The 14,699-nt window shown below is 41.6% G+C and overlaps 1 protein-coding gene across 9 annotated transcripts in view; it reads left to right on the top strand.

The window, feature by feature from the left end:
• Positions 1–14,699, top strand: part of MARK1 (microtubule affinity regulating kinase 1) — a 112,551-nt gene continuing 97,852 nt past the window's right edge. For 5 of the 9 annotated variants that reach the window (XM_065589409.1, XM_005306938.4, XM_005306936.4 and 2 more), the window contains exon 1: positions 3–198. In XM_065589409.1, the coding sequence (XP_065445481.1) occupies positions 148–198 (51 nt within the window). In that variant the 5' untranslated portion in view covers positions 3–147. Of the gene's footprint in view, positions 199–14,699 lie in introns of all 9 variants that reach the window. The other 4 variants (XM_042850197.2, XM_065589407.1, XM_065589405.1 and 1 more) reach the window with 2 other exon arrangements.

Below are 14,699 nucleotides of genomic sequence, written 5' to 3'. Positions count from 1 at the left end.
GAACCTAGCGGGGCCGGCGCCGCGGCACGTCTCAGGGTCCCCTCCCGCTGGGGAAGCCGGTCTCCCCGCAGCCCCCGCACCGCCGCGGCCTAGGACTCCCGGGCGGCCCGTCCCCGGCGCGGGGCCCGCCCGCCCGCCGCCCGCAAGATGTCCACGCGGACGCCGCTGCCCACCGTGAACGAGCGGGACACGGAGAACGTGAGTCCGGGCGGGCCGGGCCCCTGGGCGCGCTGCGCTCCCCTCCGGCACCCCCGGGCGCGCGAGCCTCCTCCGGCTCCCGCGCTGCCCCCGCCGGACACCCCCGCCCCGGCCTCCTTCTCCGGGCTCGCCCAGCCCAGGTACCAGCGCCCGTTTAGGCCGCCGCCGCCTCCCCCCAAGCCCAGCTGGGCTGCTGCCCGTATGCACGTTCCGGGCGGGCCAGGCACCCTTCTTCTGCCCTTCCTCCCTGGGCCGTGCTGGCCCGGATCGCCTAGTCCTCCGGCTCCTCTTGTCCCCTAGGCCAGGCACCACTCTCTGCCTGGGCTTCTCCCTCCCTCCTGCATTCTCTGCGTGAGTCAGGCCCCCTCCCATGTGCCCCCTTTTCTCCCCCCCCTGCCCACACCTCTGAGCCAGACTGAGCTCCTCTCTCCCATCTACACCCACCCCCTAGGCTAGGCAACCACCTCTGACATACCCAAGCTGGACAGTTACTCTTATGCATTATCTGTTCAGGTTGGTTTGGACTATCCTTGTGCATAAGGATATTCGGGTAGAGTCTGCATCTCCCCACACCGGCAATCAGGTTTGGTTATGTCCTTCACCCAGGGCAGGTCTACACTAAGTCAATCTAACTTGTGTCGCTCTGGGATGCGGAAAAGAATCCCCCTCTCCGAGCGACGCAAGTTAAGCGACCGAAGCGCTGTCCACACTGCCGTTGTGTTGGTGGGAGACGTTCTCCCGCCGACATAGCTTCTGTCTCTTAGGGAGGTGGGCTAATTATGCTGACGGAAGAGTGCTCTCCTGTCGGCATAGAGTGTCTTCACCAGACGTGCTACATCGGCACAGCTGCACTGATGTAGGGCTTCTAGTGTAGACCAGCCCTCAGGCTTGGCCTAGCTGCACGTTTCCTCTCAAGAGAAGCTGGTTTGCATCTTTTCTATATTCTCCAGCCCCTCCATACACCAGAGGCAGGAAACCTTTTATGCTCTTTCTGCCTGGGCTGGGCACGCTACCCCATCTTGCGTCCCTTAGGTTGAGCTGCTCTCACTCTGTAGCCCTTTGGGGATGGGATATTCTTTGCATTCCCCTTTCTGTACTTCCTCTGATGCATCTTGTTCCTCTGAGAGGCTGTACCCCCTTGACTAGTACTCCACTGGGCTACTTAGCTGTGTCTCCATTTGTGCTCTTCTTAAACATCCCATGACCCTTGCCTCCTTGCTCTGCCACCGAAGTGGTGCCTTACAGATAGGGCCCTACCAATTTCACGACCCTCCCCACAATCCCCTTTTGTGTCAGGACCACCACAGTTACAACACTGTGACATTTCAGATCTAAACAGCTGAAAATGTGAAATTTACCAATTTTCAAATCCTATGGCTGTGAAATTGACCATAATGGACTATGAATTTGGTAGGGTCCTACTTACAGAGCAGAGGCCTAAAATAATACTGGCCACCATAAAGGGGGTGGATATTTTCAATGTTAAGCTTGTTATGTGGGAGAGCAGGGTAAATGAGAAGTTTTAAAATATTTGACTTTATGTATATACGTATCTTTTATGTTCCTTTCCAGTGGTGACATTTTATAGATATACACAGTGGTGGTATACGAGATATGAAACTTTTTTTGTCGGAGTACGGAATAGAGGGATGCAAACCTAAAACAAATATGTCTAGAAAGTGTCTATCATTAATAGTTATTAGGAAAGTAATGGAAGGGGTAGGAGGAAGAATGGAGACAATAGACAAGATCTGGCCTTATGTCTAGATATACTGTTTCTAGTGGGCAAATATGGTTATTAGGAAACTGGAGGGGATGTGAGAGGGAACAAGATATATTTTTATTTATATTGCAGTAGTATACAAAGTCCCTAACTAAGATTTGGGCCTCATTGTGCTTTGCAGTGTATAAACACATAGGCAGCTATAGTGCCTATTCCAAAGAGTTCAGTCTAATATGAAATAAGAGACAGGCACTAGAAAAGGGAGGACAAAGGTAACAGGAATAAGATCATGTGGTTACATAAATTAGCATAACTTAATTGTTCTGTATCTGAATATTTTAATGTACATAATTCAGTAAAACTTAACTGGCATAACAAGCCATACTAGCTGTAGCCCAAGTGTAAAAATATACATGACTATAATTAATCTATCCCTTACTGTTGAACAGCCGATCTGTAACAGATGTCAAAAGAGAAGTGAGCCCCTTCATGTCATGTCACATCACGTGGTATAGTTGGAAAATGGTTTAGTTGAGGTAAAGGCAAAAGAGGAGAAATAAGTTTGTAATTATAAATACCATTCCTTATTTATTGTAAAGTTCCAGGTCTGTTGGTTCTCTTTGTCCTGCAGAAGACAATATTGGTTGATGGTGGAGGTTAGGCTTTTCTTGCTTGCTTTGGTAAAGGTAGTAATGGCTTTAGCCATCTTCCTGACATAAAGGCCACTTAGCCTCCCAGTCTGGGAACGCTTTGGAATTCCATAGTCAACTTCAGCTGAACTTTTTTGGATCTTTTTAGTGTTTTTTGTGTTATGGTAGCACCTAGGAAATGCAACCAAGGATCAGGGCCCCATTGTGCAGTGTACTAAAGAGACAAATAACAAAGATATCAGTCCCTGCCCGAGAGAGCTTGCATTGTAGGTGTCAAGCAGCATGTAACAAGTGCATAAAATCATGTGGGGATGGGGTGGGGTGGAAGGATGAGATAAGAAAATTAACAGAGTTGAGAAGAGAAATAGAAGTTGCAGCTTGCCCCTTGTCTAACTAATGCCAGGTGGAAAAAATTGCAGACCTAATGGTAGGTTGATTGCAGAGAGGTGTTTTAAGAAGAGATATAGAGGAGAAGAAAGTGGCTTTATGAATTTTGATAGATTCCCCTAAAGCTTGGCGGCTGAATGAGAGAACACGGTAGTTGGAGAGGTGGGTGGGATGCCTTTTTGATGACAGTGAAGGCTTGAGTATTACTCCTGGGGGAATGCTGTGCAACTGCACATGCACAGAATTTATGTCCCCTGCATAGTTCTTTGCTTTCCTGTAGAAAAATGACTTTCTGGCAGGGAAGCAAAGGGAAGCCCCAAGAACAGTCATGTGACCCTCCCCAGCAGTATGTTTCGGGTTCCCAGGGTAGCTGGCAGAGAGGTAAATCACTGTGGGGCAAGAGGCAGGACTGGGGAAGACCCGGCTGTTGGCTCCTTCCCTGCGCCGGTCTCAGCTTCTAGTCCCGGCTGGGCTGGGGAGGATAGGACTTCCTCTTCCCCTGCACAGCATCCAGGGCCAGGTCAGACCCACCCCCAGATTTCTCTCCCAGCAGCAGGAAGCTCTGCAAACCACCCCGCCCCTGCTTCCTGCACCCATTGCTCCTCAGCTGCAGGGGGAGGGATTCCTGTACAGGGAGCTGCTCCCATATCCGCCCAACCCCCGTGCATCCAGACCTTCCCACTGAGCCTCCCCCCCTCTCCCCCCGATGAACCCCATTCCCCCTGCACCTGGACCACCCTGATGAGCCTTGTGCAACCAGATTCCCCACCCCACTGAGCGCCGGCCAGCTACAATGGATCTCCACCGCACTGAGCCCCACTCCCCTAGCATCTGAACCCCCCCACTGATCTCCCCACAACCAGACCCCCCTGCCAAGCTCTATCCCCCCACACCTAATCCCCGCCCCGCCGCTGAGCCCCAACCACCTTCACCTGGACTCCCCTGCAGCGTTCCATTATCGTTGCACCCAGAACCACCCAAAAAGCCCCTGTGCATCCAGATTCCCCCACACCCCCATACCCGGATCCCCCACTGAGCCACCTACACCCAGATTACCCCACACAGAACCCTCTCAACCCACACCTGGCTCCCCCCACATTAAGCCCCTCCAAAGTTGGATCCTGCCTTGCTGAGCCTGCCTGCCCAGACAGAAGGGCAGGACCCTGGGGTGTTTCTGGGGCAGGCCGGGTCCTTGTGCGGTGTGAGGGTTGGGTGCAGCCTCACGCTGAGTCCATGTCCCTGGGGGGTGGGGAGGGGGGAGGGGAGCTCCACAGTGATCTCCAGCCTCTGTGCAGCCAGTGGCCTGTACTCCCCAGTACCATGCTGGAGCTTCCACAGTCATTTGGCAAATAAAATTAGCAGAATTTTAAAATATTGTGTGCAGAGTTTTAAAGTTTTTGGCGCAGAATGCCCTCAAGAGTAGAGTATGTAGCTTGATGGGAAAATTTGTGTTTGTATTATTGGATTGGAAAAGATTGTGTGGCAGGAAAAGTATACTCAAAGGCCACCTGTACAACAGTGTATGTGCAATGTGACAATATTATGACCCCCTCACCATGACTTACTATTTTCTGTTTCATGAAGATAAGGATATTAACCTATTAGATACTGATAATGCCCTGAGTTTTAATTTCTCTTTGGGGGTTAATTGGACCACCTCGTACAAATGGCTAGCAGGGAATAAGCAGGTTAGTCAATTAACTGCAGCAACCCGGACAAAAGTACTAACATGAAGTCTGGCTATTTTGCACCATGGGAACTGAAATTCTCCTGAGGAGAAGGATAAAACTGTGAAAGTGGGCTTGAGGGAGATAAGGGGACAGCATGGGATGGGTTAATTGGGGTAGTATTAACTATGCTATAGTTAGAATATTTGTATTGCCTGGATTTGCTTTACATGATAAGAACATATGGTTTTGGTTTGGGGAGAGGGGTCGTGGGAGAAAATATCCTGACAAGAATTCTTTCTTTCAGTGCCTTAAGCAACAGCATGGCCTGGTTTCTGAACCTTGCAGGTTCAAAAGTACACTGCATCTTTTTTTCTAAACAATTTGATGGAGTGGTGTGAATATTGGCCATATCATCTCCATGTCAGATTATTTTTCCCTGTATGTAAGTGTGCCACTAGATTGTACATGGCTTAGGTGGTGGGAACATAAAATGTTGTCATATCCTTCCGTTGGAGATGATTTTTGCTTCTGTCAAAGTTGTACAGTATTATTGCATCTACAGAGTGGGTTTTCATGCTCTGGGGAAAAACCAGTTGTCCAAACATAGTATTGTAGAAGAAGAATATAGATGAAATGTGTAATACCTTTTTAAATGTAGGTCAGCATCTTTGTTTTTTACAAAACTGTCAACCAGTTTGAATTTAACTTTTCATTTAAAATGTATATGGCTACTAATGGGACATATGGAATAAATGTTTAATTTCTGACCTCTCTGTTAAAGGAATTCATCTCATAATTCTGTTCTTGAGTTCATGTTTTTTCAGGCAATTCTTGTGTCAAACCATATTTTGATTTCTTATTAAGTAGAAGAAAATGTTTACAGCAAAGCAAGTTGAAAAAAATCTCCATACATGACTAACTTTATTTCCTGACTCTGTGGGTTTTAAGGTTCATATGTAACAGTAACATTAATTTGCTTGTGTTCCACATCCTGAAAATTGTAATTTTACAACCAATCCTAATTGGTTACACATTTAACCAGAAAAACAAGAAAAATACTAAATATGTGCAATGTTGCCAAATTATCATTGCTGTTGAGACCTTCACTTTTTCTTACATTGTGATTTTAATTCTGCAGACCTAATTTGCATGAATGCAGCTTTTTGAATTTAATACCTTTTTGTCTTTTTTTTTAAAAGGGGAAAACTAATTTGCCTTTTCAAAGAATAAATCGGGAGCCTTGAAATGGTTAAATTATTAGAAGTTAACCCATTCACAGCCAAGTGTTAAGTTCCTCCCTGGGCTGCTGCTGTTTGGATGGAGTCAGTTTTCTATACGTTTTTAATGGTGATAGAAAACAGAAAAGATTGAGCTTTAACGTTCCCTTTAAATGAAAATACAGCATTTGTAAAATATTGTAAAATCTGGCAAAATTAGGCTGATCCGTTTGTATTTGCATTTATGATTTTTTTTTCTGGCCCTGAAGTTAAGGAAGTTGTCTTTTTGAAGAGTTTGAAGTTTCAGTAAAACTTAAGGGAGTGTTTATGCTATAAGAAGTTAGAAGTGTTTTTTTTTGTTTTGCGCTGGTTGATGTCTGCAAGCAGAAGCTATTGTGTGGACAGGGCAAAAGCGATTTTACTGCTGACCTCTCTGAGAGCTGTTCAATTAGAGTGAAAATGTGTAAGCCTGGTTTTCGCTACAGTTTCCACCACTGGTAATACTGAAGGAGCTTCACTGGTGCAAGCACAATTCCTCGCTCTCCCCTCCAATTTTCCAAGTGCAAACAAAGCCCCAAAATATCCTTCATGCGGATTTAAGTTACTGCTGGGACAGAGTATCAGTTTGGTGATCAGGGCAAGCAGGTAGAATGTGCCATGATGTCCCAAAGAGAGTATGGTTTCTTTGGCAATGTTCAGAAGTGATCTTTCAATTCATAGCATGTATTTCCTCCACCTCCCTTCACCAAAAAACTGGGCTCCTCAATGCAGCCAATGCCAAGTTTCAAACTCTGGCCCTTATCCTTTACCCATATTTTAAAATGTGTGTCTATAATTTAACAGTACAGATTTTTTGTTTTTCTTCTCCAAAATTTCAGAATCACTGGAGGGATTTTGCTAAAACTCTTAAAATTGCTCTGGTGTCTTCTGCTCTATATAATATACACTTTTGGGCAGTGGCAAAGCATGAAAAGATTCAGAGCAATAGGTGAATGTTTTGGAATGTTATGGGCATGTGAAAACAAGAGGTTTAAAATGGAAACTATTCTATAACCTTCACTATAGTGGAAGTTGAAGTACATGCTTTAAAATAGCTTAATAGTTTTTCTTCAATTTTAACTACAGAATCAATTTTGATTCTTTTCCCCATATCTTCCTTCTCCCCAAAAAAGTTTACTGCCAGATACAGTTAATTTATAGCGTTGTTTTCACTTCCTGAGTTTGTAAATGAACTTTTTTGGTAGTCTCTCAGTCCAATGTTAAAGTAAAACTTTCAATTTTAACTGTAGGTGGTTTTCCTGTAATTAAATGCCATGAAGAATAATACTGTGTGATGTCTTCTCAGGCTAGATAATTAGTCTCAGTATTTAGAAGACCTTTTTGCTATCTCAAGGTCAGTTTTGAGTTTTGTAACGGGATAGGATATTGCACATTAGGCAGAATTTTGGCAGGTATCCCAGGGAAACCAAGGTAAGAAACTGCAAATTGTTAAAATAGAACTTTTTGCAAGGCAGGTTTCCTGACCTGCTATTTTCAACTTAATTTACATAAATATGACCAAACATATGCAGTAAATGTAAAATAATTCTGAGGTTGCTTAATTGAAAGGTATATGTCATATGTAGATTAATTTTGCATCCTTGTGAAGCTAAGAGGACAGATGAGGAATTTTTTTTCTTTTAGATGAGTCTTAGGGTTTTGTGTGTGCAAACTTTAAAAGAAAATATTTACTTTTGTCAAAGGACACATGCTCACATTCATTGTAATAGGCTTCTGCCCAGTTAAATTCAGCCGGGCTACAATTAACCTTTAAGGCAATGAACCAGACACAATCAAGTAGGAATGGCATGGTTCATACTATAGTGGCAAATCAATAGAAGGCTGTTTACACGTAAAATATTGAGTAGATTTTCTATGCATCAGCTTGTAAATCCTACAGTGATATGCAGTGTTCTAAAATTATTTGTCCTATCAAGACCGATGATTTGCCTTTAGTTTGATGTGCACTTGTATCATGGTGATTGTGAGAAGCAGTAGATAATAGTAGAACAGATTAATATTTTTGTTGAAGTAAATACATTTTCTTTACCAGCTTTCGAGTGTTATGGCTTGCTCTTGTTCAGTTTGAAAACTTCCACCCTGTTCCGGAGTGTTGACCACTCTAAACTCGTATTGAAGTCAACAGGATTGGTAATTCCTCAGTACTAGACAGGAACAAAGCCCTTTGTGTGGAAAAATGGTTGAGATTTGAGTTATTTTATAAATTCAAAACAAATCAGTTTTATTATGTAAGTGGAAACATTTATGTTTACATCTAAGTGTTCCCTTGCACTGTTTAGAACTCGAGCTTTGCAGTGCTGTGGTAATGTGTGAGGACCAAAAAGTTTCACTTCTGTTGTGGTAAATTTCTAGTTATTTTCACTGTCTTCAGTAAAGATGTATACAAAACCCTAAACAAACTTTTTCAAAAAGCAAGTAGTATAAGTTTGAGATATAACTTGAATTAAAAAAAAGTCTGCCTGAATAGTATGGGAAGTCTCTCTGAAAATCTTCAGGTATCTATTTAACCCACTAAATGAATGAATAATAAATAATTTCATAGTACTTCATATGGGAAATCTTAAGATTGATAACGTTGATTGAAATACTGTAGAAAGCTTATTACGCAAGCGTATTTAATTTACTCATAAGTGCGGACAAATACCAACACTGATCAATACAGAACTGTCAACAGCATTTTCTGCTTAGGTGGTTGAGTGGTATTGCAGAATCCACTTCTGTTCTATATTTTCTTTGTATGCTATATGTGAGAGTTACAAAATGAAGGATGTTAATGAAAAGAGAAAGTAGCATTCAAACTTAAAATAACGTTAAAATAATGTAATATGTTCCAGTTAATCCATAGAAATGAACCTAAAATAATATTTCTTTCTACACCGGTCTTTTAAACTAATAAGACTGTAGATATGAAACTAGTGTTATAAGAAAGGACCTTATTTCAACTCTGGTACTAAGAATTCATGCAGCACATATAGTGGAACATCTGTCACCACCTAAGATCTTGTGGTTCTGTTTTGCAAGAGTAAGAGATGTTAATAGTGGTGACAAATTCTTATTTATTATTACAGTAGAGCATAGAGGCCCAACAGAGACTGTGCCATTATATGAGGCACCATACAAAAACATAGTAATAATGTCCATGTCCTGAAGAGCTTACAGTTTAAGCACCAGTCCCGCAAACACTTAACACAGATGAATTCTAAGCACATGAGCAGTCCCATTTAATTAATTGGGACTATTCATGCTTAGAGTTAAGATCATGCATAAGTGTTTATAGGATCAAGATGTAAACAGAGCAGGCATACAAAGGGTGAAAAAGGGATACAACATACAAACAACTGAGAGGGAACACATGCATAGAGGGTTTGTGACTTGCTCATGGTCACACAAGAAGTCTGTGGCAGAGCTGGAAATTAAACCCAGATCTCCTGAGTTCCCATCCAATATCTTAACTACAAAAAACCCCCATAATTTAAAGTAATAACTTAAAACTTGAAGATGGCATAAGAAATAGATGTATTTTAATAGCAAAATAACTATTTACTATTTTTTTGTAACCCTGATGAATACATTAAAAATACTGTTGAGATAATTCAAACAAATTTAGGCTTACAGAATGTAATTACTCATGTTCTTAATTTTGTGACTTAAACTGTTATTTTATGATGTCCTTGCGTTGTTTGAACAGCTTCCATTGTTCCTCCCCCAACAGTGATTGCATATCAGTAGTGAATGAAATGGACTGCTTCTGAAAAGCACACACAAATATGTATTTGTGCATACAGAATATAATGAGGACTGCATGGCAGTGAATATTGTGGTTTTATTGGCTTGAGTTTAGGTGACATTGTTACTCATGAGTGCCAATACCAGCACCAATAAAAACTTTATGCCACACAACAGCGTTGTGCATTCACTGTATGTCATATAGAGACAGTTTTTTAAAAATGTACTTGTCTTTAAACACTTCTGTTGGTATTACAGCATGTTACATTTCCCCCATGTAAAATGATGCTGCCTTAGTTCCAGGGAGTCCAGTTTTCAAGGCTTTAGAGGGAGAAAAGATTATAACTAATTTTAGACTTTTAATAATGCAAAATATTTTTCCATATTTAAGGTTGGACTTGTAAGATCCAATATCTCTGGACCTGTTAAGGGCAAGAGCTGTATCCAGTCCAAAAATAACCGTCTCCTGTTTCTAGCTTTGCTGGGTCCTGAGGTATTGAGCTCTAAACTGTAAGCAGTCTAAGATTCAATATTCATCATGTAATTTCAGGGGTTGAATTGGGAAAGGGGAAAAACAAATAAATAAAACAAATGTGGTATTCCCAAGCAGAGGGGATAAAAATCAATGATATTAAAAAAAATTTTTTTTGTATTTAAATTGACTTTCTTAATTAAAATTTTTTTTGTTTTAAAAATAGATTTAAAAGTAAATTTGAAAAGGATGACACCTGTGTTAAGGCCTAAACTTACTGTAATCTATTAAAATTTAAATTTAAAATGTTAGTACTAAGCAGTATATGTTTGCTGCAAAATTTTAAAGAAAGTTAAGCCACTGAACTGTTGACTGAGTGCCTGGAACCAGAATTTGTTGAAGTGCTAAGCCAGGTTTTTACAGCAGTAGCCTCTTCTGCAGACCGAGAGAGAATATTGCTTTGATTTAAATCAGTCTGCTCTGCGTTCATATCAAATCCAACCAGTTGAAAAGCTATAATGAACCAGCATTCACAGTGGGTTGTGTAGATGTTCAAAATGTGATTATGCATGCTTTGGTCTGTTTGGCAGTAGTCTCTTTGGGAAGTGCTCTCTACATGAGGCTCAGGTGCTCTGCTATGCTCTTTGATCTTGTCTCCTTCTTGGATGGATGATAGAGGGAGAAGTAGTACTCTTAGAACCACCTCTTCGTGGTGCCAGAAGCGCATGTGTGCGCAGATCTTCATACTAAGGACTTCTCTCTGCTTTCTGTTGTTTGCTCAGTAAATAATAAAATCTCCTACAGTGAGATAACTTGCACATTAGGATTCTCACTGTAAAATCCTAAAAAAAAGTCTTTTTGTAATATTTACTGTGAAGTTAGCACTGTGCCTCTGCTAAAGATGGCTGATTATAGACAGGTGAGAGGAAAAACCACTTATTCCATTGTTAAAAGAGTGTAAACAAGGCAACTGTGGTTTTATTGAATGGTAAACTAAGCAGGCCTTGCTTATATAATCTATTTGAAATACGGTGATAGGATCTCAACCACCACCTCAGCTGATTCATTTGAATAGATTTATTATTACATGCTTTCTAGTATCTATCATCTTTAGACACTCATTACTTCTGCTCATTATGGTGCTACTGTAAGTTACCCTCTTCGATAGGCGCCGACTTTTGCTCCCACCAGTGGGTGCTCGATCGCCCCCCGCCCCCATTCCAACCCCTTCCCCAAAGTCCCAGTCTCAACTCCGCCCCTTCCCTGCTGCCCCTATTCTGACTCCTTCCCCAAATCCCCGCCTTCTACCCTGAGCGCGCCACGTTCCTGCTCCTCCCTCTCCCTCCAAGCACGCCGCCAAACAGCTTTTTGGCGGCGGCAAGGCAGGAAGCGCTGGTAGGTAGGTGGAGGAGCGGGGACGTAACATGCTCTGGGGAGGAGGCGGGGCACCCAGGGGAGGGCGGAGCTTGGCTACCGGTGGGTGCAGAGCACCCACTAATTTTTCCCCATGGGTGCTCCAGCCCCGGAGCACCCACGGAGTTGGCGCCTATGCCCCCTTCCAAATGCTAGTCCTGCAAACTGTTAAGTAATACTCCACTTTGTCTGTCTGTCTCTCTCTCTCTCTCTCTCTCTAAACTGTATTTTCTAAAATCCTTTGTCTCCTCTTTGGTCATCTATCCTAACTTTCTTATGTTTTCCATCCTTCCCTCTTCTATCTCCAATTGTTTTGTTTGTTAACTATGTGAACCAAATTGTACAAAATACTCAGTGTCTTTACCAGGGTTACATAGTTATTATCTTTTCTTTGTCAGGCAAGTGATAGCTGTGTGTGTGCATCCTAAATAGCATTTTAAGAGGGAAATAATCTGACTCAGAAAGTTCTGATGAAGAGACCAAAGAAACACTTTGCAGAATGTTTTGAACCTATTGGTGAAAAGGGACTATTAGACTGTAGACTATTACAATTTTAAATGCTCAGCCATATGACGAGAATGTTTTTTCCTTAATCAGTGTCTCTTCCCCCCCCCCCCCCCCCAAGTAAGTTAATCACATTTTGTTCTGTACTGGGTGATATAATAAATACATAATGAGAATTCCTCTGTATGAACTGAGATTAAAAACTTTCAGAAGTTGTTTGTTGAGAGAGAGCATATTGTTCTGTTTCTGTAAGGTAGTATATTAACTGTAACTTTCTTAGTTAAAAGTTTCTTCACAGAGGGAACTTCTGTTGATTTATCTCGTTAGACTGACCTCACACTTGGTAAAGCAACCCCCATCCTTTCATGTATTTATACCTGCTCCTGTATTTTTCACTTCATGCATCTGATGAAGTGGGTTCTAGGCTGCGAAAGCTTATGCCCAAATAAATTTGTTAGTCTCTAAGGTGCCACAAGGACTCCTCCTTGTTTTTGCTGATACAGACTAACACAGCTACCACTCTGAAACCTGATATAAAGAGTTATCTGATAGGTAGGTAATACCTTGAGGAAGAATTATGACAGAACAGAAGACTTTAGAGTATATATTACAGCTACATGTATGGCTCTCGGAAAAATACTCACATGAACTAGTGAGTTTTTCAAAAACTCCTCTATAAAGAGCACTTAACCTTTAGCATCTTCAGTTGTTTCTCACCTATGAGTTCTGACATCTTCAGGCATTCCCAGAAGAGAGCATAGAGCTCTTCAATTTACAAAGGATTACAAATTTTACAGTACAGGTATTCCTTTCATAATTAGCAATTCTCCAGGTACTCTAGAAGAAATTCTGCACAAGATGAAGAAAAGTCATCCTTGGAATTTCCTCCATTCTATTTAAAATAATCCTTATTCTTCAGGAACAGTTTATGATTGGCAGATTCACTTACACTTCAAGGTGATGGTTAAGTGGATTCTAACAATTTGGGGGAAATGGACGCTCAAAAAAATCTGGGACGTTTACTCCAGAAAAGTGAAGGCATATTAGAAAAAATTATTGTAGTTTCAGAAGTTGAAGAATATATGCAAATATACATTATAGGCTACATCTTTTCTATTTTATCTTTGAGAGAATATTCTCATCTTTTTTGCAGCACTCAATAAATTGAGAGGGTTATGAGGAGTATAGGATATGAAGACTCTAAACAGATCTGAAAGAAAATACTAGTTTCACATGAAAACACTGAAATTTCACTTCTCGGCTCTCTGAGCCGAGGGGTGAAAACATTATCTATCTTCATTTTTAATTAGATATAGAATTAGTAGAAGCATATTGCAAAGGAAGCATTATGACATATGTGTTTAGTTGTTCATGTCTGCATCAAAGTATGGTGGATTTGTTGATGTAGATGCTAGTGTGAAGCTACAAGCTCAGATGCTGAGCCTGTTCCTCCCTTTGCCAAGATCCTGCTCTTTGTCAGTGGGGAAACTCAGCCATGGAGTTGGTGACACTACCATCAGTCAGGGCCCTGCTTCTACTTCTGAGTTTAGTGGATATTGTGAGGGGAAGAGGCACATTTCTGCCCTTTGTATTAATATTGGTTTATCTTGTCCATTCTCTTCTCTCTCCCCCGCCCCCATGTCCCCACGAACACAGGGAAGGTCAGGGGAATGATCTTGAAAATAGCTTCTCCCTCTAGTGCTCCAAAAATGCTTCCCCCTCATGCCCTCACTGTCCCCCATAAGTTTGGAGTCAGTGAAACATCTGTAGTTTGTGATACTGAGAGTCTCATCCAGTGAACCACCTTGATGGTTTGCTGGATGGGACTGTTAGAAGGCTGCAGGTTGGAAGTTGTGTTTATCTCAGCCCTCCAAAAACTAAAGAGAGTAATGGCAATTTTTGTATCTTTGAATAAGTGTTTCATTTTGTTTTGAACTCTCCTTACCTGTAACTGTAATTTCTTTACTACTCTACTTCTCCTTTTCAACCTCAATTTCATCTTTAATTTTCTCAAGAGATTCCCCCCAGCCCTCCTTTCTCGCTTTCATGGACAGTAGGTCCTATTCCCACTGTCACTTATCTGTAATATATTTTCTGTGTCCCTGAGACTTTTTCTGATCTTCTCTTGCTAATAAAATAATCCAGTTCTGCTTCTTATATTTGTTAATGCTTATTCCTTGGCCTTGGCACTTCTCTTCACTCTAACTGCGTCACAAGAGTATAGTTGCCATAGCTTACTGTACATAGTTTGACTTTAAATGGCTGTGAAACTTTGTGCAATACAGTATACTTCAATATGAATGACAGTATCCAAAAAAGCTGTTATCAATGAATGAGTCCACTCTGATCATTTCTAAGACTTATGATGTGTATCATGTATTTCTCAGTTGGTGAATGTTGCTTTTGACTGAAAATATGGTCTTAGAAAGATTTAACTTTCAGAGTCTCAAATATTTTAGTGTTAAACTCAGGATAGTCTGAGCTCATGGATGGTGAGAAAATTAAAGCTCAAAGATTAAATTAGGTGAGAACATCAACTCAGGAATGCAATACTATGGGGTATTTGTAACTTAAGCTCTGATCTTGAAAAGACTTGGCACCAAGTTAAGCATGTGCCCCTGTAAGTAGTCCATGTGCCCTGTAAGTGCTCAGAGGGCATAAAGTTAAGGACATCCATAC

The sequence above is a fragment of the Chrysemys picta genome, chromosome 3, assembly GCF_011386835.1.
Source record: "Chrysemys picta bellii isolate R12L10 chromosome 3, ASM1138683v2, whole genome shotgun sequence".
Taxonomy (NCBI): Eukaryota; Metazoa; Chordata; order Testudines; family Emydidae; genus Chrysemys; species Chrysemys picta.
This window is presented reverse-complemented; position numbering and strand designations above follow the sequence as displayed.